This window comes from Elephantulus edwardii, unplaced genomic scaffold (genome assembly GCF_000299155.1).
Source record: "Elephantulus edwardii isolate Elephantulus edwardi_28Jun2011 unplaced genomic scaffold, EleEdw1.0 scaffold00328, whole genome shotgun sequence".
In the NCBI taxonomy this organism is placed as follows: domain Eukaryota; kingdom Metazoa; phylum Chordata; class Mammalia; order Macroscelidea; family Macroscelididae; genus Elephantulus; species Elephantulus edwardii.
In genome coordinates this window covers 486,585-511,205 of record NW_006400078.1, presented here as the reverse complement: position 1 = coordinate 511,205, position 24,621 = coordinate 486,585, and the positions used below count along the sequence as shown (strand labels likewise).

The window sequence follows — 24,621 nt, the reverse complement described above, 5'->3', positions numbered from 1 at the left end:
GGGGAAGCAGCAGGCCGCCGAAGCTCAGCTGCCCCCTAGCTGTGGGATTTTTGTCCCTGTCTCCTGTTCAAGCAAAGACTCCTCCAGCATCTGCTGGGTGGGAGGTGCTGGTCTAGGTGCTGCGGAGACATCTGTTACAGAGATCCGGAAACAGAGCTCGCCTCGCCTTCACATGACCTCGAGTGAGACAAAAGTACACTCTGGCTCTTTCCAAGGAGGCCTGTCGATTTTACATATCCTCTCCTTCCGCACGGGAGGGCTCTGCCGCAAACATGCTCCGCCACATCTTCAGTCAAGCCAAGAAGCACCCAAGCTTGATGCCTCTCTTTGTGTTCATTGGAGCTGGAGGTACTGGAGCAGCCTTGTATGTCATGCATCTGGCGTTATTTAATCCAGATGTCTGTTAGGACAGAAAGGATAACCCAGAACCGTGGAACAAACAAGGCCCCAACGATCAATACAAGTTTTACTCAGTGAATGTGGATTACAGCAAACTGAAGAAAGAAGGCCCTGACTTCTAAATGAAATTCTTTTCTTAAAAGCCACTTAGAATGAAGGTCTTCCAGAAGCCATCTGCACTTCTCACTTAACAAAGATGTTTCTTCCCTAAATGCATGAAATCACATTAGTGTATCGTGTTGGAATTTATACTGAATAATAAATAAAGTAAAACTTGGGGGGTGGGGAGTACACTCTGGGCTACTGAGGTGAATGGTTTAAACCCACCCAGAGGATTTAAACTCATCCCGGAAGAAAAGCCTGGTAACCTGCTTCCAAAAGGTCACAGCACGAAAACCCTGTGCAGTCGCCCTACTCTGCGCACACAGGGCTGCGTGTGTTGGAATCAACGGCTGGTGTCGCTCAGTTCCTTTTCTTGCCCTCAAGGAGGCTCCATGCTGGGGAGGCTGGGAGCCCTGGGCAGACAGTAACAGGTATAAATGAGGGAGTTATGTACATAGTTTTAATTTGAAGAGAATCCTAGAGCAAGATCAAGGATTTAGAAATAAGGAGTGAGGGTGGATCAGCTTCAACTTTAAACAAAGTTGTCAGGACGGCCACACTGAGAGTGGACACTCCTCTGGAATTGTGCAGAGGGAGGCGCGGGGCAGGCCAGTGCAGTGGTTAGCTGGTTACTTGGGAGCCCAGCTGAGGGGAGGAGGCAGAGGTGGCTGAGAACAGAGGCCTCGGACACCATGGGGCTCTTGCTCTGAGCACTGGGGGCTCTGCACAGAGGCGGCACAGGATCTGACAGGGGAATAGAAGGGGAAGAGCATCTGTGTCAAGAGGGACAATCAGGACGTGGCTGCAGGTGAGAGGAGCAGGTCAGTGAAGTGTTGCTCATCTGTTACAGGTAGATAAGAGGGGTGCCAGCCTCTTGGGCTGCTAAGCAAAGCTGCATGGGGCCAGGCACACGGGATCAGCCCCAGCCACCTCCTGCTCATTCCCACAGTCTCACAGAGACAAGGGCACACCCAGCTTGGCCCAGCAGGTGAGGGGTGCCCAGACAGGGATCCCGCTTTCAAGTCTTCCCAGCTACTAAGGTTCTAGTGGCCTACAGGTAAGGAGGTGCACTGCCAACCCAAACGCAGGAGGTTCTAGCCCACCAGTTGCTCCATAAAATATAGGCAATCCCCCCGTGTGATATCCAGCTTCTAAAAATCCACTGGAGGGTCAGCTAAGAGTTGGTTCTGATTGAACAGCACCTAAGAACACAACAAGGTTCTGGAAAGGCTGTAGGAAATCACGTGCTCTTGGGTGGATGACAGGAAACTGGGTGTCTTCTGGAAATGGGAAAGGTGACCTCCTCTGCATCCTTGAAGGGCAGAGGTACTGAGGGAGGGAATGAGAAGCTTCAACAGCCTGGCTCTCTCCGTGAGCTGATCAGATGTGGCCTGTACGCTGAATGATCAATGACAGGATCCACTGAATGTTACTGGGGACAAGGCCGTGCTTGGAGACTTAAGACCTAAGGGGAGATGATAGGTGGAGGACCTAGAACAGTGACGTGTGGGCCGCTGTCACTCAGTGCTCATTTATGCCTCCTGTTCTTTGTTAACTCACCAGAACAAAAGCCAACACTAAGGCATGCTGTCAGCAAGGGCTGGTCAGTTCTCATGGACATGGAGTCCAAAGAATAAGACATACAATAGCTATATGGCTTGTTGTTGTGAAGTGCCACCAAGCCGAGTACGACTCATGACCCTATGAACGAGCATCTGACTGTCCTATCCGTGCTATCCTCACAATCTCGGACACACTCAAGCCCATTGACCCCTGCACATTCCGAAATGGCCCTTAGGGGGCAATCTCGTTATTCAGGAGCCCAGCAAGGGGGCAGCTCAACCGCTGGCAAATTTAGGATGATGCCAAGGGCCAAGTACAGAACGTGGACCGCAGCTCCCAGAAACAGGACCTGATCCTGGCTCTAGCATGGCCTCAGGTCATAGGGCTCTCCCTTCTGACTCTAGGGTCCTAGGCTGACCACATCTTTTTATACGAACTCCCTACTCGGGAAAAATCCAAACTAGAAACTTCAGATTTCTGTTCCCGGCCGCGTACTTGGTCCGAGGGGGGGAGGGGGGGATGGAGTGGATTTGCCCTTGTCCTTTAACTCTCAGCCCTCGGGACGTGAAGGGTTAAGGCTGGCGGCCGCGCAGAAGCCTCCTCGCCTCTAGAGGGCGCACTGCACCGGCACAGCCCGGCCGCTGGAATGATGTAGAGCGAGGGCAGGCCCAGACGAAGAATCAACCAATGGGTTGTGCTGTTGGTGGGCGCGATAGCCAATAGGAACAAGGAGCGGGGGTCCGCGACTAGAAAGAAACGGCGGCCGAGAAGGGGCTACTGGGACCATGGGTCTTCTGACCATCCTCAAGAAGATGAAGCAGAAAGAGCGAGAGCTGCGACTGCTCATGCTGTATCCTCCCAGACGCCGGAGACGTGATGGTAGTGGGATCCCCCATAGAGGGAGGCGGCACCAGGCGCCCCCTACCGGGCGCGGGGTGCGCGGCCGGCCGGTCCGTACCAACTGCCCATTGTGCGTCACGCACGTGGGCCCTACCAATCGCTCCTGGCGGGGGGCGGAGGAGGCCGTACCATCGGCAGGGGCGGGGGGGTGCCTCAAATCTAAAGGCCAAAGGTGTGGTTCTGAAAGGTTCCGCGGAGGAACCTGGTGCCCCAAATATAGCGGAGAGGAAGGGGCTAGAGGTGGCCCAGATGTCACTATACGGCAGGTTGGCTGGCTTGTCTGGCCGCTGTTCTCCGGGCTCTGACCTCTACCCCCGACCCCGTCCGGAGGTGCCGGTCCCCAGCTCCGCCCTCAAATTCGGAATCCCGGGGGCGCTGCCCTGCCTGCTGCCCCGGGCGTCCGAGCTCGGTGGCCCCAACTCAACTGTCCGTGTTTGCCCACGCCCTCCGGGTCCCTGTCACTGCCGACTCGAAGGGCACCGTCTTCATTCGCCTTCCCCTGTGTCGAAACATTGGACTTGCCGAACCCCGAGCAGGGCCTGCCACCCGGAGCTCCCCGTGCTGGGAGCGACATTTATATGCGCACTTAGCTCCAAAATAATATGTTCGCCGTGTCTATTTTAAAGCGCCCAGAGATAGGCACGGAATTCATTCATTCAAGAAACACTGAGAGCCTTCTGTGTGTGTCGAGCTAAGGGCTGGGTAAAACAGCAAAGCAAGGTCCCTGCCCTGGTGTAATGCCAAAAGGGAAAGAGAAATAAATAAAGCAAGCCACCTATATATCCAGGGTTAAAATGGAGCGAGCTAAGTTAGAGCTGTACAGAGGGGACAGCTGAGTGAATGCAGGGTGCATCATGCAGTTACCTGGCACAGACTGGTCAATGCAAAAGCGTCCGCGAGAGCAAAGGACTCAAAAGCTCAGGCGGCCACGTTCAAGGGCAGTGTTGCCAAAAAAAGTGAGCCACGGAAAGAGGTCCTGGTAGGAGAGGTGCAAGGCGAGCATTTTTCTCTAAGGAGACAACCGTGGCAGGTTCTTGTAGAGGGGAGAGATGTGGTCTGACTCTGCCTGCCTTGTGTGTTGCAAATAGAAGAAGCCTGATAGGGGGGCGTTGAAGTGATGCAGGCCGGATAGGAGACTAGAGCGTGCATGGGATCCCCCAGTGAAGGAGTATCGGGAGCCAAGGGCAAGAGTGTCAGAGTGAGGTAGAATGGAGGCTGGCAGGAATTGCTGCTGGATTGGAAACTGCAAGCACGTCCAGTGAAGCCTGAGCTCTTAGAAGAATGGGGAGCCGCTTGCTTAGTTGAAAGAGGGGAGTCCAGCAACAGCCCTGTGAGATGCCTCTGAACCCTGACAACAGTCAGGCGGCTGGATGCAGGGACTCGGGGCGGGGGGGCCTGGCTCCAGGGAGCAAGTGGCTGATCAGGGCGCATCAGTTTAGGAGTGAGTGGCATGTGAAGATGGTATTTACAGCCAGTGAGGGCAGAAAAGACGCAATGTACTTGGACCAAGAGGTCAGGGCAATGAGGGGCAGCGGCCTAGAGGTGGAGGAGACCCTGGGGAGGGCCTTTCTGTGTCCCAGGATAGAAGAGGCAGAGTGGGCTATCAGGTGCCATTGGAAGTCGCGTTGCACACCAGCCAGCCACTGGCAGACAGATGGAAGTCACAGGGAATGGCCTTGGAAAGAGCACTTTGAGGAGAGTTGAGGGAGCAAAGGTCACTGGGAGTGTTGGAGAGAGCTGCTGTGTGGAGCTCTGCGTAATGGAAATAAACAACCAGCTAGAGGGGAAGGAGGGAACAGAGAAGGGTTTGTTTTCTTTCAGCGGAGGTAGTTTGTCAGCTGATGGAGTGATCTTGTGGAAAAGGAATCATGGTTTGATGCCAAGAGAGGGTGGGGAGAAACCATCAGAGGCTTGGGGGGTACAGCTGGGTCCTCAGAGGTCTTGTCAACACCCCATTTCATGCTGGAGTCACTTGCCCAGGTCAGGTGAGCAGTAGGAGGCTAAGCTGAAGACTTGGATCCCTTTGCGCGCACACACACACACACACCCCCACCCCCTACAAGTTACCTTAAGTGTCAGGTGAAAAGAGCACAGTTGTACTCTCTCAGCTGGGGACAGTTGTTCAGAAGTGAAGGGCTTGGCCAATCCAGAAACACAAGAAGAAACAAGGAAGGACAGCTGCCCCCGAGAATTTCCTCACCAAGTGCCCTCTGCCTAGCGTGCCTTCCCTCAGTCCTTCAGAGAAATGGCTCCTTGTAGTCTGAGCCTCAGCTCAAGAACCCCTCTCCCACAGGCCAGTGCCTGAGCTAAGGGAACCCACTGGGATGACCCCCTCAGGGCCAGCTTTGGCCTTCTGGAACCAGCACCCTAAGCTTCTCATTGCACTTTGTCAGCTGTTCATGCTCGAGTATAAGCAACCCAGGGGCAGGTGTATGATCCCCTTCCCTGGGTACCCCAGGCCCAGTAAGGGAATCTGGCACATAGAAGGTACTGGTGAACATTTATTAAGGGGTGACTTGTCCACTTCCTGGATCAGGCAGAAATTATAAGAGTTTCCCTCTTGGTCTTTCACGTGTCTCCTGGGCCAGTGGTGGCCAGGTGCATGCTCAGCTTCATGGTGGGTGACAGTGCCCCCCACCTGCAGTGCACACCTTTCTCCTTAACCCAGTGTGCCCAGCGGCCTGGATAATGCTGGTAAAACAACCATCCTCAAGAAGTTCAATGGAGAAGACATCGACACCATCTCTCCAACACTGGGCTTCAACATCAAGACGCTGGAGCACCGTGGGTGAGCAAGGGGCCCAGGGTGGGCTGGGCAGGCAGGGAGGAGGAGAGACCATGCTTACTCTCCTGCTGCCCCTTCCTCTGCCCAGATTCAAGCTGAACATCTGGGATGTGGGCGGCCAGAAGTCCCTGCGGTCCTACTGGCGGAACTACTTTGAGAGCACGGATGGCCTCATCTGGGTGGTGGACAGCGCCGACCGCCAGCGCATGCAGGACTGCCGACGTGAGCTCCAGAACCTGCTGGTGGAAGAGGTGGGAGCCAGGCTGGGGGGACCCAGGGGACACCAAGGGGAGGCAGATACAGACCTTTCACCCAGCCTGGGAGGCCCGTGGTGCAGGCGCAGGGCACAGGCCGTGGATTGGTACCTGGGGGTCAGGCCCTGTAGAGTCACCACCTCACAACTCCTGCCCAGCATGGGGAGCTCAGGTAAAGGGGCAGGCCTGTCATTTCTGCTCAGAGTGGAACACCCGCCAAAAACCGCTAAGAGAGTGAGGAATGTTACCATACACCCCTGACCTGCTTTCCCGAAGGTGAGCACTGTATTTGCCAAAACTCAGAAATTAATTTTAATGGCACCTAATAATACTAGTGGCCTAGTCGGTAGGGATTCGGGTCGCCTAGTGATAAGAAGCTGTGCTGCCAACCCAATGGCCCATGGTTCAAATCCTTAGGCTGCTTTGCAGGAAGAAGATGGGCAATCTCCTCCCATGCGATTTACTGAACACCCATTAGAAGGTCAGCCATGGGTCAGTTCGACTCAACAGTACACAACAGCAACTAAGTCGTCAGAGAGTCGGACTGCCAACCCAAGGGTGGGAGGTTTGAATCCACCAGCTGCTCCCAGGAGGAAAATGGTCACTCTCCTCCCATGTGAATTACAGCCTCTGAAAACCCACCTGCTCAAAGACCTTGAGATTGTTTTGGTGGGCTTTGTTGCAGAGTTGGGATTTATTTTTTTTTCCTGAAGCTACAAACAGAGTTTAAATTTCTTGTTTTTCCACTAATGATATAATCATAAAAACTGGAGAAAGCCAAACAAAATCTGCAATGAAGAATATTTTACCAAAGTCCATTTCTTACGCTATTGGGGGAAATTTACAGTTTGATCCAGGAGCTCCGGTGGTGTGGTCTGTAGGAAGCCCTGTAGGGGGCTGGGTTCAGAGCGATTAGCTCCACAGGAGGAAGGCGGGCAGTGTCCTCCCATGCCCATTTACAGCCTTGGAAACCCCATGGAGCGTCAGCTCTGAGTCAGTTCTAACTGGGTGGTCGTGAGGGAGGAGTGAGTCAAAACCAGTTGCCATTGAGTCGTGACCGTTCAGGGGAGAGCTGTTTCCAGGGCTTTGGGAGGCTGGGACCTTTTGGAAGTGGATCTCCCTCTCTGGGCTCTTCTTCAGAGGTGACTCTTAGCGAGCTCGGACCGACAGTAAGCACCTCACCATGCGGATCACAGGGAAGCTGGATGTAGGCAACCACATTGCCCTTAGTTGCAAACCAGGACAGTGTTGAGAATGAAAGAGAGAGAAGGCATTGTTAACAGTTACTCGGGGGAGACAAAGGCAGATTAGCGATCACTGAGCTCACTGAGCCGGCTCTTCTCCAGCGGTTTCAGTCCACCAGCTGCTGTGTGGGAGGAAGAAGAGCATTCTCTTCCCGTGCAGTTAGAGCCTCCAAGAACCCACTGGGGGGTCGGCTATGAGTTGGTTCAGACTTAATGACGATGAGATGGACTTGAGGGAGAGCGATTTATGCAGGTACGAGAGGCATCAACAGGACTTCCTGAAGACTCGGGGACAGAAGGTCTCTCTGTGACAGTAGCCCTCTAACGGGGCAGAGCAGCTGCAAGAGAGCAGGATGGTGAAGTGCTCAGCCCAGGCCACACACAGATGCTCTTTGTGATCAGAGGCACATGGACGGAGCTCACACAAACACGCATCTGAAGAGCTAGAAGCAGTGTGTAAGGCTGCGGGGCGTGAACGGGTGCCAGGGCTGCAGAAATGTGGGAGATGGGAAGCCCCTGGGACCCTGCAATGTCACTTCCCCGTGCAGGCCATCCCTTTGGATCAAGCACTCTGTAATCACAGAAGGATCATCCTGCCTTATACACCACCCCCATTTATGTAAGAAGTGGAGGCACAGAGACCTGCGTAGACCACATGGGGCCAACCTCAGTGGCCTTGTCCACACTGGCCACCCCACCCTGACCTCTCCCACCACCACAGACCTCACTCTGAGCTTCTAGATTCATCTCTGACCCCAGCTCTGGGTGATGGGTGGAGGAGGCTGCAGAGCAGGGCTGGGATGCCCTTCAAACCTCCACCAACTGCACCCTCTGTCTTTTCTCTCCAGCGCCTGGCCGGAGCAACCCTCCTTATCTTTGCCAACAAGCAGGACCTGCCTGGGGCTTTGTCCTCTAATGCCATTCAGGAGGTGAGGCCAAACTCTGGGAAGGGGGCACAGGCTCTACATTAAGTCATGTATTTTATTTTATTTTAAAAGCACTCATTAGCCTCTGAAAAAGAGCAAGGATCACGTGCGGACCATCTGTGAACTTTGCCATCTTCACAAAGGGGCACTGTCCCTGTCAACAGCATCAATAATACACCACCATTCCCATGAGGTCAAACATTCCCTGCACTCCCATACCTCCTACCTCTTTCTACACGTCTCAGCACCAATATTGCTGCTTTACTGGGGCCACAATCCTACGTGACAACTCACATAGAACCATCCTGAAAAAGTCCACAAGTTACAATCCCTGTAAGTGGCAGAATACAGGAAGGACCGCTTCTGAAATGTCACAGGCACCTCAACCATGAACCTTATGGCTTTAGGCCAGTGTTACAATGTCTCTGTCCTTCGAATTATGGCCCCCTCACCCCAATTGTCCAACAAACTTGGCTTTTAGCTCTAGTTCCAATCGGTGTAGCAGTCCCAAGACCCCATCTCACGTCTGTGGCTGTGACTGCTGCAGAAGTAGGTGTAGCTGGAGCAAGAATTTCTGCACCAGGATGACCTGTTTACACTCTTGCTGCTGCTTCTTCACTGATGAGGAAGGGCTAACCTGCTACTGGAGCTGTTTAATTTGTTGCCAGGACTAGCCAGTCCTCTTCACGATTGCTGTTGAGACTGGCCAATCCCCTTGCAAAATGGTGAGGTAGCCAATCCCCTTTTGGATCAGCTAAACGTCCCTATTTGCATATTCCTGCCTATCCACATGGCCAGGCCAGATTCAATGGCTAGGAAAGTCATACTGAAGGATAAACCCCACAACCTCCAATCATATGGTGGACCCATGAGGGCACTGGCAGTTCAGTGGTTAATAGGCCTAGTGATGCCCCTAAAAAGCTTGACTCCTAAACAAAAAGTTGGTTCAAACTCACTTCTAGTTTCTTGGGAGAAAAGACTTTGGTAATCTGCTCCCGTAAGGGTTACAGCCCCTGACACCCTGTGAGGCAGTTCTGCAGCTCAGTCCTGCCCAGGGCTGCTGTCGTTGTTAGGGGACTCACAGCAGAACAAAACCGCCGCCCAGGCCTGCACCATCCTCGCAGTTGCTGCTCTGCCTGTTGCCACCACGGTGGATCCACCTCGTTTAGGCTTTTCCTCTTTTTTGAGGCTGTTTACCAAGCGTGATGCTCTTCCCCAGGGTCTTACCCTCCTGACAGTTACCACCAGATTATGTGAAACAGCTAGAGTTAGCAAGTTGCTCAATAGTGATGGTGTGATGGGTACAGAGAGGACGTGGGAGAGTGAAGCAGGGCTGCAGGTAGGCAGGGCCTGTGGTCACCAGCCCTTCCCCCCTCCCTCCGCCCTCCCAGGCCCTGGAGCTGGACTCGATCCACAGCCACCACTGGTGCATCCAGAACTGCAGCGCTGTCACCGGGGAGAACCTGCTGCTTGGCATCGACTGGCTCCTGGATGACATTTCCAGCCGCATCTTCACGGCCGACTGAGCTGCACCCAGCACCCACCTCCCAGCCCAGGCCCCTCAGACCCCACCAGGCGCCATCCATGGGGGAACAGAAGTCGGTCAGGCGGACTAACACTCCTTGCCCCTCCGTAACCTGCTGCTGCTACTGCTGCCCGCTGCTGCTGCTCTGCGGCCAGTCAGCTCCCATGGCAGGATGGCTGCCACCCTGGCTGCTCCCCTGGCTCCCAACCCTGCCCACCCGCGGCTGCCACACTGAGAAGGGGAGCTGAGCCTGGGAGGGGCTGCCTGTGCTGCCCCCAAGGCTGTGGGCCCATCCTGTGCTCAGCTGTGAGAATAAACCACTCCTTGCTCTGTCTCCTCACTGGTCAACTTCGAAGAGAAACCCTAGGATCCCTCGCGATGGACCAGGGGCAGGAGGAGCAGGTGGCCTCAGTTTGTGGTTAACCAGGCACATGGGTGCGAAGGTACAACATGCACAGAAGTGGCTCCCAGGAACCGTGGAGCCCTGCGGTGTGGGCCAGAGTCTGACAGAGCCCAGGCCGTCAGGCCATCTCGTGTGCCCCTTGGTAACCCCTACAAGCAGTTCATCCACCCTTTGTTTCATAACATTGATTTCAGTCCCCACATGCAGCAGCCTTCTTCCCATGCCTGTCTTAGTCTCCACTTGTCCTCTTTCCTCTCCCTGCCTTCTGAGCTCATCCCTGGGCAGAGGCTGCCCTCTGATCTCGTGTGGTTGACTGTTTTAAAGCACATGTTCCTCCTTACACACATGTCTGCTGTCTACAAGGGGTGGCTGAAGAGAAGTCACAGGGTGAGTTCATCTCCAGGCTCAGAGGGTGGCTGAGGCCTCACCAGTGTCTGTGAGAATCCTTGGCCTGTAAATATCTCATTACTCCCAGTGCTGCTCATGGCAACAGAACTGGTAAAGGATCTGGAGGAGAGGGAGAAATCGGAGACAAGGAGAAAGAGTGGAGGGAGAGACGGAGGATAGGAGACTGGGGCCCCCTGCTTCCATCAAGAACTTTGGGGAGCAGGAGCCATATCTAAAGGGGTCCTCCAGGATGGCCTGAAATGACAGAGCTCCCCAAAACCAGGTGTCTGCCTGCTTCCTTCTGGAGACATCCCTCCTGGGGTCACCCACCTGGCTTCCCCTAACAAGCTCAAAGCTCCCCATTATCCTCCTCAACCCTCACAAACATCAGCTCAGTGTGGGCGCTCATGGCCCCAGGCACATGAGCACAGATCCCAGTTCCTGTCAGCAGCAGCTTCCCCATGGAAATCAGAGGGCCAGGCTCGAACTACAGTGCTGGGGGTCCAGAAGTTTCATATTACATAGCAAGCAACTGAGAAACTCCAGAAGCAAGTGGGCCCCAGCCCCAGCACTGTGTGCTCTGTGCTTCACATGAGATCCAAGAGTGCTGGAAGGGGTGCCTCCACTCCCCGTGGGCCCCGCAGGACACGGAAGGAAGAGCTGGTCCCTCTGGGGTGGAAGGCTGGAGAGCTGTACATAATCGCATCCACACCCTCTCATCATCATGGAGGACCCTGCAGAGGGGTCCCAAGGCTGTAAGTCATGAGGGGTGACGGCCCATCTCTATTCCATGGGGCCACTGGTGGATTCAAACCACTAGACTCACAGGCTTTGAATTAGTAGCAAAACTCCCTACCAACTAAACCACCAAAGCTCTCATCATAACTAGATAAAGCCCTGCAAACAGCCTGGGTGATAGCGGAGGAGGTGGGGGCCTGGCTGTGAGTAGGCTCTATCAGGAGCACCCTCATTCTATTCATCTTAAATGATGCAGGATGAACCAAAAGAAGATGGAAGGAATACTCCAAGACTACTGTCAGCTGAGGGAAAAGACGGGGGCACTCAGGAATGGAGGTCAGTCCAGAAAGGGTGAAGGTAGGGGGCTGACAGCTGGGAGAACTGCAGTCCCTATGCTACACCTTTCTGGGTTTTTATCCAGAATCATCAGGAGGTCAACAAAAGAGAATCAAGAGGGAAAAACAATCTCAAAGAGAAATCTTTTGTAAATAAGGCCAAATCTCTCTTGTTTACCTTGTGCTTATCTCAGGAGGAAGGGATTTAGTAAATACAAATTAAGAGTTACAGATACAAGAGAACTCTGGTGGTCTAGTGGCAAGAAGCACTGCAATCCCAGAGGTATGTGGTTCAAAGCCACCAGAAGTTCTGCTGGAGAAGGAGGGGTAGTCTCCTCCTATACCAGTCAGATCTGATTTGACAGTACACACAATAATAAAAAATATGGAAACACCCACAGTCTGCCTTGACGTTTAATCTCTGTGAAGCCCAAGTTCTGCCTGGTGCTACAGGGGGAATTCTAGCTTATACTATGCCTCCCTCATCTCCTGATGCAGCACTTGGTTAAATATTAATATTAAATCTGATATTCAGCTTCCCACAAGAGCCTCTGTACCAAAATGAATTGTCTGACAGGGAACTGTTTTAGGAGACGGAATATGATCAAGAACCAATAGTAATAGAAGACGTTCAAGCTGTACTGAAGGCATTGGCAAGAAATAAGGTCCCAGCAATTGATGGGATTCCAGTTGACCTTTTTCTGGAAACAGTCCTGTTGAGTCATGCTCATCAATCTCTGCCAACAAGTATGGAAAACAGCAACATGGCCAACTGACTGGGTGGGATCCATATTTGTTCTTATTCCCAAGAAAAGTGATCTAAGAGACTCTGGAAATTCTCAAACACTAGTTAATATCACACGCAGCTAAAATCTTGATGCAGGTAATTTTTAAATGGCTCAAATAGTATATCTACAGGGAACTGCCAGAAATTCAAGCTGAATCCGAAAGAGGCTGTGGCAGGAGATATATCATTGTTGATGTCAGATGGATCTTGGCTGAAAGTAGAGAATACCAGCAAGACGTTTGTTATTGTTATGTGCCATTCAATCCACTATGAGTCAGTCGAAGCTGTGAGCAATAACTCTGAACCCTGTTCTATTCTGAGTCAACCTGTCTCTGACACACCTGACCCCATTGCCACAGTCACCGTGTCAATCCATCTCATCCAGGGTCTTCCTCTCCTCTAGTGGCAAGGAGCTGCAACTACAACCCCAGAGGCGCACGGTTCGGACCCACCAGATGCTCTGCTGAGGAAGGAGGGACAATCTCCTCCTGTACCAGTCAGATCTGATTTGACGGTACACTCACACAAAAATAATAAAAAACAAACAAACAAAAAAAAACAACCCTCTGCCTTCCAAGTATGATATCCTCCAAGGACTGTTCCATCCTGGCAACATACCATAAATATGTGAGATGGAGTGTCAAAATCCTTACCTCCTGATTTTAACCTGTCCAGAACAGACCTGTTTGTTCTCTTGGCAGTCTGTGGTATGTTCAGTACTCCTCTCGAGCACCACAACTTTAAGGCATTAATTCTTCTGTCATCCTTAGTCATTGTCCAGCTCTCAGATCCTTAGCAATCAATGAGGAAGACCATGGTCTGGATCAGGCACACCTTAGTTTCTAGACTGAATTGTTGCCTTGTGCTTTATTAATTGTGCAAAAGTGTTTGTGTGGGTCATAACAAGTTATGGGGAAAATTAAGAATGGAAATCCCAGAATACTTAATTGTGATTATGCAAAACCTATACACAGACCAGAAGCAGTTATCCAAACAGAACAATGGAACACAGCATGGTTTAAAATCTGGAAAGGTGTGCATCAGAGCTGTATCCTTTCTCCATAACTATTCAGTCTGCATGCTGAGTAAATTATTCGAGAAGGTGGACTATGTGAAAAAGAATGAGGCATTAGGGTCAGAGGAAGACTAACCAACAACCTGTGTCATGCAAAGGACACAACCTTGCTTACAGAAAGTTATTGTTGTTATGTACCATCAAGCTAACCCTCCAGTGTTTGTTTTAAATTTCTTTTTGATTATTATTATACTATTATACTAAAGAGCTGAACAGAAGATTCCAAAAGGCAGCACCAGATGACAAAGCAAAATATTACAGTGTGCGAGGAGCTAGAGTCGGAAAATCAAAAGGGCCGAACTCATTCAGCATTTCTTAAGCTCAAGGAACTGAAGAACAAATTCAAACCTCGAGTTGCTATAATCAAGGATGCTTTCAGCAGAATGTTGAACGATCCAGGAAGTATTAAAAGGAGATGGAAAGAATATACTGAGTCATTGTATGGAAAGGAATTGGCAGACACAGAAGAATTTAGTGAAATAGCATTTGAGCAAGAGCCTATGGTGATGGAGGAAGAAGTTCAGGCTGCTTTGAAGGAAATAGCAAAAAATAAGGCCCCAGGAATAGATGGTATACCAGTTGACATATTTCAGCTAACAGATGCTGCCCTGGATGTGCTCACTAAGTTGTGCCAAAAAATCTGGAGAACAACCACTTGGCCAACTGACTGGAAGAGATCTTTATTTGTTCCCAACAGAGTGTGAAGTCTATAGAACAGTATCATTGATTTCACTTGCAAGCAAGATTCTACTGAAGATTATCAAAAAACGACTGGAACAGCACATCAGCAGAGAACTGCCAGAAGTCCAGGCTGGTTTTAGAAGAGGTCGTGTTACTAGGGATATTGTAGCTGATGTTAGGTGGATCTTAGCTGAAAGCACGGAATACCAGAAGAATGTCTATCTCTGTTTCATTGATTATGCAAAGGCGTTTGACTGTGTGGACCATAACAAACTGTGGCTGACTCTGAGAAGAATGGGAATCCCAGAACATTTAATCATGCTAATGAGAAACCTATACTTGGACCAAGAGGCAGTCATCAGAACAGAGCAGGATAACTCTGCATGGTTCAAAATTGGGAAGGGTGTACGCCAGGGATGTATCCTGTCTCCATACCTTTTCAACCTGTATGCAGAGCAGATTATCCGAGAGGCTGGGCTCTATGAGGAGAATTGTGGCATCAGGATTGGTGGAAGATCTATTAACAATCTGCATTATTTAGATGACACAACCCTGCTTGCTGAAACTGAGGAGGCCCTCATGCACTTGCTGCACAATTTCCTCCCTTCCCCTACCCTCCAGTCCACTTTGCTATGACCTCTTATTTTGGACTATTGTACAAAAAATACCTAATCAGATATTTCATTTACACAGTTCTTTCCCTCATCTGTTTCAATGCAATGTTTATTATTTATCCTCTCTTTTCTTAATTTCCCCCCAACTCCCATGACTGTCCTGTTTTATAACAGTTGTGTTATGCAGTATTTGTCCTTTTGTTACTGAGATACTTCACTCCACATAATGTCCTCCAGGGTCACCCATTTTTTATAATATTTTATTAGTTCCTTGTTTTTCAGTGCTGTGTAGTATTACATTGCGTGAATATACCACATCTCTATCTATTAATTTGTTGATTTGCACTTGGGTTGCTTCCATCTCTTTGCTATTGTGAGCAACGCAACAATAAATATGTGTGTGCATATATCTGTTTGGGTGTCAGTCCTAGTTTTTTAGAGTATATTCCCAGTAGTAGCACAATTGCTGGATCAAATGGTATTTCTATTTCCAACTTTTTGAGAAAGTGCCATACTGCCTTCCAGAGTGGCTGCACCATTTTACACTCCCACCAACAGTGAATAAGGATTCCAGTTTCTCCACAAACTCACCAGCATTTGTTGTTTGCCATCTATAAAATTTTAAAGAGCAAAGGAGTAAGTTTAAAGACTAAGGTGTGCCGATCTAATTCATGGTCTTTTCAATGACTTCCTATGCAGCTGAAGACACAGTTGACTCATTGGCATCTAAGAACAACATTCTATTAAGACCACCTCATTGCTAGTAAGCCACGTAACTTCAGAACACCTTCCTGCTTCTACTCCTGGAGTTCTTTCAACTTTCTCCTCCCAGAAAAAGGTGCATTAGCTAATTTTGTGAAGGAATTCTTTGTGTGCTACAAATTGTTATAACTCCACTACTAACTCAAGGTCAGAAGTTCAAGTTCACCAAGAATTGCCTTGGAAGAAAGCCTGAAGATCTGTTATTGTTGTTGTTAACTACTGTCAAGTCAGAACCGACCCATAGCTGACCATCCAGGGAGTTTTCACAGACCGACAGTGACTCGCACCAGAGAGGATTGCCGGTCTGTCTTCCACAGAACAACTGATAGTTTCGAATCGCGTTTTTAGCAGCACAATTTACCACTGAGCCACCAGCGCTCTCTAAAAATTTTCCCAAAAAATCAGTCCCTGAAAACACTACGGGGCATGATTTTACCCTGATCCATATGGGTCTACGTGAGTGAACCGCCTGGAAGGCCACTTGGTATGTGTGTGTGGGTGGTGGTGGTGGTGGTGGTGGTGTATTTTTTTGGGTCGTTCTGTTTGCTTCGTTTTCTGTTTAGTGGAGGGAAGTAATTGGACTATAATTGGACCCCGCCTAACACCTTAGGATGCAGGTAAGCTGAAAAGACAAGACTGGGAAGCAGGGCCCACGTTATTTGGAGGTCAGTGACGAAGGCCCACGCTCTGATAGGATGCTCTGTCACCGGGCAGAAATGAGCCATCAGAACCTCCTCCCAAAAGCTCTACTTCTCACATTACTGGGTTTACGCTTTACTGGTGACTGGAAACTTTTCAGACGCTCCCTTGGCCGCCTGCCCGGGCGAAAGTAGAGTGTCACTTGCAACCAGCTCCCTGGGCCCCGAGGATGAAGGGCGCAGGCCCAGGCCAGGCGGCGGCTGACGGAGGCAGGCCCGGAGTGGAGGGGGCGGCGTGGAGGAGGCGGAGGCCGGCGGTCAGCTCTGTTTGGGTTCGACTGCCATGTCCCGCCAGGCAAAGGATGACTTCGTGCGGCACTACACGGTCTCGGACCCCCGGACCCACCCCAAGGGCTACACCGAGTACAAAGTGACCGCCCAGGTGAGGTGGGACCCAGCGGGTGGCTTTACCATTTTAACAAGAGGTGGACCCTGTTCTACCTTAAGGCAAGATGCTTGAAAATGCTCCCATTTTGGACGACAGAAATCAATTTCCCTTCACAGGGAGTCAGGGAAGACCCTTCCTGTACGCCTTTAACTGTAAGGGGGCGGGGTCATGGGTAGGCAGTGCTCCTTTTAAAAGGGCGTGGACCGCAGTTCACGACCAACAAGCTATGGGTGCTCACGCCCATATGGAGTCTGGGTATCCAGCTGTAAATGCCTCGAAATTAGCGTAAACACTCTAGTTTAGCCCAAAGATTAGGTGGCTCTTCAAACTCTTGGTGTAGGTTTCGTTTATTGGTTGGTTTCTTGCATATCAATCTTTTGAAGAGTTTATTTTGATAAAAGTATTGTCAGTGGTTTAAGAAAACTGTACAGTTCAAAAAGACAATCTTCAATGACCATAGCAGGAAATCTATCAGTAAAAGACAGTTAAAAGCTGAAGCAGTAAATTAACATGTTAAAACATTATATCGAGGAATGGAAGAAACCATGAAAAGAATTTAAAATAGACACAGGATCACAAAAACTCTAGAATGATAACCATGAACCTGGGAACAATACTGGTCTCCAGGGAGAGAAGAACTGTGTGGCTGAAGGCAGGGGTAGGGGGAAGAAAGACATGGAGTTACCTATTTTTGGTACCTTTTAGAGTTCTGTACTAGTAAACTGGTCCGTGGGTAACTATTAAGGAGGCTCAAAACCATAAAGACACTTCCAAGCAATTCATGCACGAAGTGTTTGAGGTTTAAACCGTGTTTTCCCCAGATCGTTGGCTATGTTTCCCTCATGCTTGAAAATACAAAGATCTGCACTATTCTAGAGTGGGAAGGCTGTGGCAAAACTATATCCTTTCCCAGACACATTTCTCTTGGTTTTTTTTTTTAATTAATTTATTTCTTTATTTCATGTGTGTACCGTCAAATTGGATCTGACTGGTACAGGAGGCGATTGTTCCTCCTTCTTCAGCAGAGCATCTGGTGGATTTGAACCGCGCACCTCTGGGATTGCAGTGCAGTTTCCTGCCATTAGGCCACCAAAGCTCGCCTCTCTTGGGTTTTTTAAACCAAGTAGCAAACACTGGTTTTATATTTTTTTTTTACGATGTCTAAAAGGAAAATGTGCAACAACAGAAAAAAATTAAAACATTTTCAGTGTTATAAAAAAGAGTTCTTAACACTACACTGCTTGCTGAAACTGAGGACTTGAAGCACTTGCTGCAGAAGGTCAAGTACTATAGCCTTCATTACGAATTGAAGCTCAACATCAAGAAAACAAAGATTCTCACCACTGGGTCAGTTGGCAGCATCATGATAGATGGTGAAGAGATTGAGGTTGTTGACACCTTCAGTTTGCTTGGCTCCACCTTCAACACTCTTGGTACCAGCAGCCAGGAAATTAAAAGACAAATTGGATTGGGAAAGTCTGCTGTCAAGAGAACTCTCCAATGTACTGAAGAACAATGATGTCAGTCTGGAGACTAAGGTGCACCTGATACAGGTCGTGGTCTTTGTAATTACTTGCTATGCATCAGAGAGCTGGACAATGACTAAGGAAGATAGAAGGAGAATTGATGCCTTTGAACTGTGGTGCTGGAGAAGAGTACTGAATATACCACGGACTGCTAGGAGAACAAACAAGTTCGTCCTGGAGAGGGTGAAGCCATGCTACTCCTTGGAGGCAAGGATTCTGAAGCTTTGTCTGACCTATGTTGGACATGTTGCAAGGTGCAATCCTTGGAGAGAGATGTCATGCTTGAGAGGGTGGAGGGACAGCACAAGAGAGGAAGACCCTTGATGACATGGATTGATTCAGTCACTGGGGTAAAGGGGATAGGTGTGACATAGACAATAAGATTGGCAAGGCAGGGTTTTGGTCTGTTGTACATAGAGTCGCTGTGAGTCACAGGTGACTCGACAGCACATAACAACAAAAACATTTTATGATATACATTATTATTCGTCTTAGTTTTATAAATAGAATGCAGTTATACATAAAAACATTGCATTTAAAAAAGGAAATAATGTACACACAACTTCTCATTCTTGTTCCTCTTCTTCATAGAGGTGGGACCATTATTACAAGCTTCTTACTTATCCTTATAGATAAATGCTGCATTTATAAGCAAATACAAAGTGTCCCTGCCATCCAAAAGTACTTCGGACATGTTGTGAGGAGAGACCGGTCCTTGGAGAGGGACATCGTGCTCGGGAGGGTGGAGGGACAGCGCAGGAGGGGAAGGCCCTCTATGAGGTGGATTGATTCAGTGACTGGGGTAATCAGGATGGGAGTGTCAGAGACAGTGCGATTGGCACACGACAGAGCAGAGTTTAGGGCTGTTGTACACAGGGTCGCTATGAGTCGCAGGCGACTCGACGGCCCATAACAACAACAACAACAACATCCAAAAGTAGTGTTTTTTTGAAACATTTCATAAGCAGAAATTATGTAAAGTGAAGAAGCAATTGCCATTCATTTTTATGGGGAAAATGTTTTATTTTGCCAAATAAACAGCCTACCAAATCAGACCAAATAACACATAAAACCAAATAGAATACTGCTAGTGTTCAAGGAGCCCTGGTGGCATAATGTGTTGAGCTGCCATGAGAAAGGTCAGCAGTTTGAATCCACCAGCGACTCCACAGGAGAAAGATGGGCAACCTCCCAGTGCCACTCACTGCCCAGCCTGAGTGCCTCTTGACAGATGAATGCAAAACAAACATGAGCTACTTGTTTCACATTTTTTTCCACCAAAAAAAGGGAAAAAAAGACTCCTCTTTAGATTTCTTTCACTTACAGAAAACAGGTCCTGATGTTAGCTCTTTCGTAAAACCAAGTGACGAAAAGTAGGCTCCCAAAAAGGACCAGATACCTGGACAAGTATCTACTTCAATAGTGATTACAGCTATTATGTGCAGACAGTAGTGTCTGAATCTAGCTTTTTTTACTTGCTGGTTTTCCTTAATGTTTTGTTGTAGCTTGAAATTTTGTTGTTGTTTAACTTTAACATTTTTGTCTTTTGTGTGTGTGTGTCATTTACAGAAAGTAATAGGCACAGCCCAGTGAATTTTTACATATGTATACATCTGTGCAAATTACCCCCTAGCTCAAGATACTGTTTCCATCCCCCTAGAAAGGCCCTTTGCTCCAGGAGTCCCCTCCCACAGAGGTCACCCCCATTCTGACTTCTGTCACTATATTAGTATTGCAGGTTGTTGAGCCTCATACAAATGGAATCATAGAGTAGATACTCTTTTCTGACTGGCTTTTGTTGCTCCATAGAATTTTTTTTTTATTTCTCCATCTTGTGCATATATACTTTGTTCTTTCTCGTTGTTACATGGTATTCCATTGTGTGAATGTTTTGAGTATTTTGTTGCTTGTTCTTCTGCTGTCAAACCTTTGGATTGCATCTACAATTGTTATGAATAAATTTGTGGGAAGAGTGGAGTTGCTGGGTTAGTAAGGCAGCCATGTGTAGCTTTACTAGAAAGTGTGTGAATGTTTTTCAACCTAATTTTGCCTTTTTATGCTCCCGTTTCTACCAACTCTTGATATTGTTGGTATCTCATTTTTCCCACTAAGACTGGATTTGTGGCAGCTCAGCGGGATGTTCATTTGCATTTTTCCATGATTAATGATGTTAAATATATTTACAATATCCTGTTGACCATGTAACAGTCTTCTTTTGTTAATTTACACATTTATAAAACTCAGGTTATTTTTTCACTATTGATTTCTATCCCGTGGACTGCCAAATAAACAAACAGATTTATCTTGATTAAAGCACAACCACACTGCTCTTTGGAGGTCAAGACGGCAATACTTCATCTCACACTATGTTCAGCATGTTGCTAGGAGAAGCTCCTCCGTGGAAAGAGACCTCGTGCCTGGAAAGGTGGCGGGTCCGCAAAGGAGAGGAAGACCCTCAACTAGATGGACTTACCCAGCGGCTGCAGCAGAGAGCTCAAGTGTGTCAGAGATGATGAGGACGGCGCAGGGCAGGGCAGGGTTCAGATCTGCTGTTCACAGGGTTGCTCTGAGTCATACTCGACAGCACCTAACAATAACAATAATTTGTTAAAAACCAACAAGAATTGATTTATCAGAGTTCTTTATTATGGATGTGAGTTCTTTGTGAAGTAGGGATTCTTCTGTAGTTTTTAAATAGCACTTCTTAAAACAAATAAATAAAAAATAAATAGCACTTCTTCTGCCCAAAATATTTTAGACACATCTCTATTATAAAATGCAAAGAAACCTTCAAACTCATTGCCATTGAGTCAGAAGCAACTCATCGCTGACCATCTAGTGGGTTTTCAGAGGCTGTAGATTGCAAAGGAAATCACCCATCTTTCTCTTGTGGAGCAGGTGGTGGATTTGAACTGCCTGCCTTTAAGTTGTCAATCTCCTGTTTACCTGCTAGGCCACCAGTTTTTTGGTTTTGGGGTTTTTTTATAATTTTATTTTATTTTATTATTTTGTGTGTGTACCATCAAAGTGAAACTGACTGGTACAGGAGGAGATTGCCCCTCCTTCTCCAGCAGAGCATCTGGTGGATTCAAACCGTGTACCTCTGGGATTGCATGCAGCTTCCTGCTGCTAGGCCATGAGAGCTCCCTTTACGCCACCAGTTTTAATCATAGTGAGTCAGATGGATCATTTGACTTGTTGTGTGACCTCATGTCATTATGTCCCCACTCTGAGCTTCTGTCCTCTCGTTTCACTGTGACAGCTGCGTCTGCCTTACCAGGTTGTTGGATAATGAACAAAAGAAGTTTTGGAAACTGACAAATGCCCAAAACTGTTATTTTTCAATGATTATGGACATAATGTAATGAGAGCCGGTGTCCTCCTTACCCCAGAGCCAAGCCTGGCCCTTCAGGAGCCACCAGCCCGGTGACGGTGTTCCCTGCGCCCAGTGTTCCCATGCGGGCTTCCTCCTTTCATAAGGTTGTGACACTTGGGACAGAACTTCTTTGTTCTTTGGTCCCTGAAGGAGATTTGGGGACTTGGCTTTTTGAAGGAACAGGGACAAAAGGCACTGGCTGTGGATGGAGCCAGCTGGGCAGGCAGCCCATGTGACAGATGAGGAAACTGAGGTTCAGGGTAGACATGCTGCCCAAAGTTCTACTCAAAGCCTTGAAGCCAGGATACTGGTAACAAATGACCAAAGGATACTGTGCCTTGGAGGAGGCGGGAGGGGAAGAGGTTCCCAGCTTTCGCAGGGTGGTGGGGTGTCCACAGTCATCTCTGATCTCACCTGATTCTTGCCTCTTTCCCCTAGTTCATCTCAAAGAAGGACCCAGAGGACGTCAAAGAGGTGAGGCCCGTGGGGTAGGAGGACCCTTGCCCAGTGCCAGCCACGGAGCAGCTAGTAACAGAGCAGACCCAGCCCTCCCTGTGGCCCTGCCCTGGGAGAAGGGGGCGCTGTGCCCTGGTCCCCAGCCCTGGATAGGGAGCTGTTCCCACCTGCCATCTAGGTCATACCTCTGTCCCTCAGGTGGTGGTCTGGAAACGGTATAGTGACTTCCGGAAGCTGCATGGAGACCTGGCCTACACCCATCGGAACCTCTTCCGCCGTCTGGAGGAGTTCCCTGCCTTCCCCCGTGCCCAGGTGTTTGGTGAGCATTGGCCTGGGTGCCCAGACCAAAGAGGGAGGGAGGGCTGGGTAAAGAGACTGGCTGGGGGGCTGTGAGAGTGCCAAGAGACACATTTCAGGGAGCAATGACTTGCTACCATTCAACTCATAGCGACCCTGTAAGACAGACTAGAACTGCCCCATGGGGTTTCCAAGGCCGTAAATCTTAACAGAAACACACTCTGAGAAGGGCTGCTGGGTCCAAACCACCAGCTCTTTGGTTAATGGTTGAATGTTTTCTGTCTTGAAGATGGTCCCATTTTACAGATGAGGAAATCAAGCCTCAGAGCTGCAGAGCTGTTGCTGCGTCTCAGGGCCACTAGCTTATCAGCCCCATTTTCAAGATGAGATAACTAACTGAGGCTGGAGATGAAGGGATTGAGCCTGTGAGAGGCAGAAACAGTGTTGGAGATGAAGGGATTGAGCCTGTGAGAGGCAGAAACAGTGTCCCCCACAGCTAGTAATTGCTACCCCAGCTTCCAGCCTGGCAGCTAGGAGCCACGTGAGGCTCAGCCCACTGAGAAGTAACAGTTAAGACTATAGAAAAGTGAGTGGAGAAAAGGAAATGTAGTGGCCCTGCGCTGCTAACCTTAAGGTTAGAGATTCAAGTGCAACAATGAATGAATGGAAACCCAAAATCTCTGTAAATGTTTATGAAAATTAATAAAATATAATTATAGAAAAAAAAAAGGTTAGCGATTCAAGTCCATCAGTCACTGATGGAGGGTAGCCAGGGGTTGGAATTGACAGCAGTGCATTTTAGGTTTTGGTTAAGTGTAGAATACACACTGGGAAAAATGAAAAGAACTCATTATTGATTTTTTTTTATAATTTACAGAAAAGAATGAACATTTGTGAGTTGTAGTAGGTTAAACAAAATATATAGTAAAACTTTTGAAAGCTGGGACCTATGTAAGGTGGAAACCTGTCAGAGAAGGAAAGCACAAGTATTTTCCAATAATAGAGAGCACTAGAAAAGTGGTAAAAAGTAATAAATAGGTGAGCTCTGGTGGCCTAGTGGCAAGAAGTTGCACTGCAATCCCAGAGGTACGTGGTTCGGATCTACCAGATGCTCTGCTGGAGAAGGAGGGGCAGGTTTCTCCTGTACCAGTCAGATCTGATTTGACAGTACACACAAAAAAGGATTATAAAAAAAAGTAATAAATAGAAAAGTTGGGTGACGAAAAAGGTAATATACAATAAGCAGTGATACGACATTGTAATTAATTATACAAATCAGTTGTAATGAATGTTAAAAGATAAAATATGTATGAATGGTTAAATGAAAAACCAGCATGATTTGTAAATGTTCACTAAAAAATAAATTATTTTATAGCTATCTCATGGCTTAGTGGGTAGAGTGCTCCCTAAGTGGGCCTAGGGCTGCCAATTCAAGGCAGGCGGTTCGAATCCACCAGCTGCTTCAGGGGAGACAGATAGGCAGTCTTCTCCCAGGTGATTTACAGCTGTGAGTTAGTTCTAAATCCATGATAGTGAGTTTGAGTTTTATTCACATACATACACATGTGAATATTGGATAGTTTTGTTAGGGAATAAAAACCAAAAGCTACTGCTGTGGGGTCTCAGCTCCCACTCCTGGAGACCCTCCATTCGTTTATGAAGCTGTAAATCTTAATGGGAGGAGACCACTTTTTCTCCCACTGGTAGATTTGAACAGTCGACCTTTTGGTTAGTAGCCAAACACCTAACCTACTAAAATGCTCTTATTGATGATGAATATCAAGTCATTCTTCTTCAGTTTGTCGTTTCCAGCATAGTAGACCGTGTTGTTGTTATTATGTGCCGTTGAGTTGGAACTGACTCATAGCTGACCCTCCAGTGGGCTTTCAGAGGCACTGAATTGCACAGGGGTAGACTGTCTGTCTTTCTGCCGCGGAGCAGCTGGTGGATTCAAACTGCGTGCCTTTGGGCTGGTAGCGCAGCATGGCTCCCTATCACTAAGCCCCCAGAGCTCCCAGCCCTCTTCAGAATGGTCAGGACCTGTCCCTACCTGTCCCTACCTGCCTAGGTCTCTAGGCCTTTCATTTCCTTTTTTTGCAGGGTCCAATTTTTGTAGATTCATACTTCATACAGTCCATGTTTCTGTTATGAATGGACTTTTGCAGTTGTCTCTTCACATTTCAAGCTGCGCAAATGCAAGTCGTGAAAGCTGTCCTCCAGCCACGCGCTTACGGCGGCTCTGCTGTGAGGCAGCAGCTCCTCCCCAGGCAGCGGCTGAAAGGAGCACCTTCCGACTTGAGGGGTTCACCTTCCGACTTGAGGGGTTCACCTTCCGACTTGAGGGGTCCACCTTCCGACTTGAGGGGTCCACCTTCCGACTTGAGGGGTTCACCTTCCGAC

General features: G+C 48.7%; 2 protein-coding genes across 4 annotated transcripts in view; both read left to right on the top strand.

Moving 5' to 3' along the window:
- The first annotated feature begins 2,782 nt into the window (after window positions 1–2,782).
- On the top strand, window positions 2,783–9,730 carry ARL2 (ADP-ribosylation factor-like 2). Of its 2 annotated transcripts, XM_006901461.1 has the most exons (5): window positions 2,783–2,914; window positions 5,642–5,752; window positions 5,838–6,000; window positions 8,096–8,176; window positions 9,565–9,730. In XM_006901461.1, exons 1-5 carry the CDS (start codon window positions 2,850–2,852, stop codon window positions 9,697–9,699), a joined length of 555 nt encoding a protein of 184 aa, XP_006901523.1. In that variant the 5' UTR covers window positions 2,783–2,849; the 3' UTR covers window positions 9,700–9,730. The 2 variants fall into 2 exon arrangements, with proteins under 2 accessions (XP_006901523.1, XP_006901524.1); XM_006901462.1 differs by lacking the exon at window positions 8,096–8,176 and having other exon boundaries at window positions 2,850–2,914; window positions 9,565–9,699.
- A 6,731-nt stretch (window positions 9,731–16,461) lies between these two features.
- SNX15 (sorting nexin 15) overlaps window positions 16,462–24,621 on the top strand; it is an 11,322-nt gene continuing 3,162 nt past the window's right edge. For both annotated transcript variants that reach the window (XM_006901460.1, XM_006901459.1), the window contains exons 1-3: window positions 16,462–16,560; window positions 21,907–21,942; window positions 22,123–22,243. In XM_006901460.1, coding sequence (XP_006901522.1) covers window positions 16,462–16,560; window positions 21,907–21,942; window positions 22,123–22,243 — 256 coding nt within the window. The remainder of the gene's footprint in view (window positions 16,561–21,906; window positions 21,943–22,122; window positions 22,244–24,621) is intronic.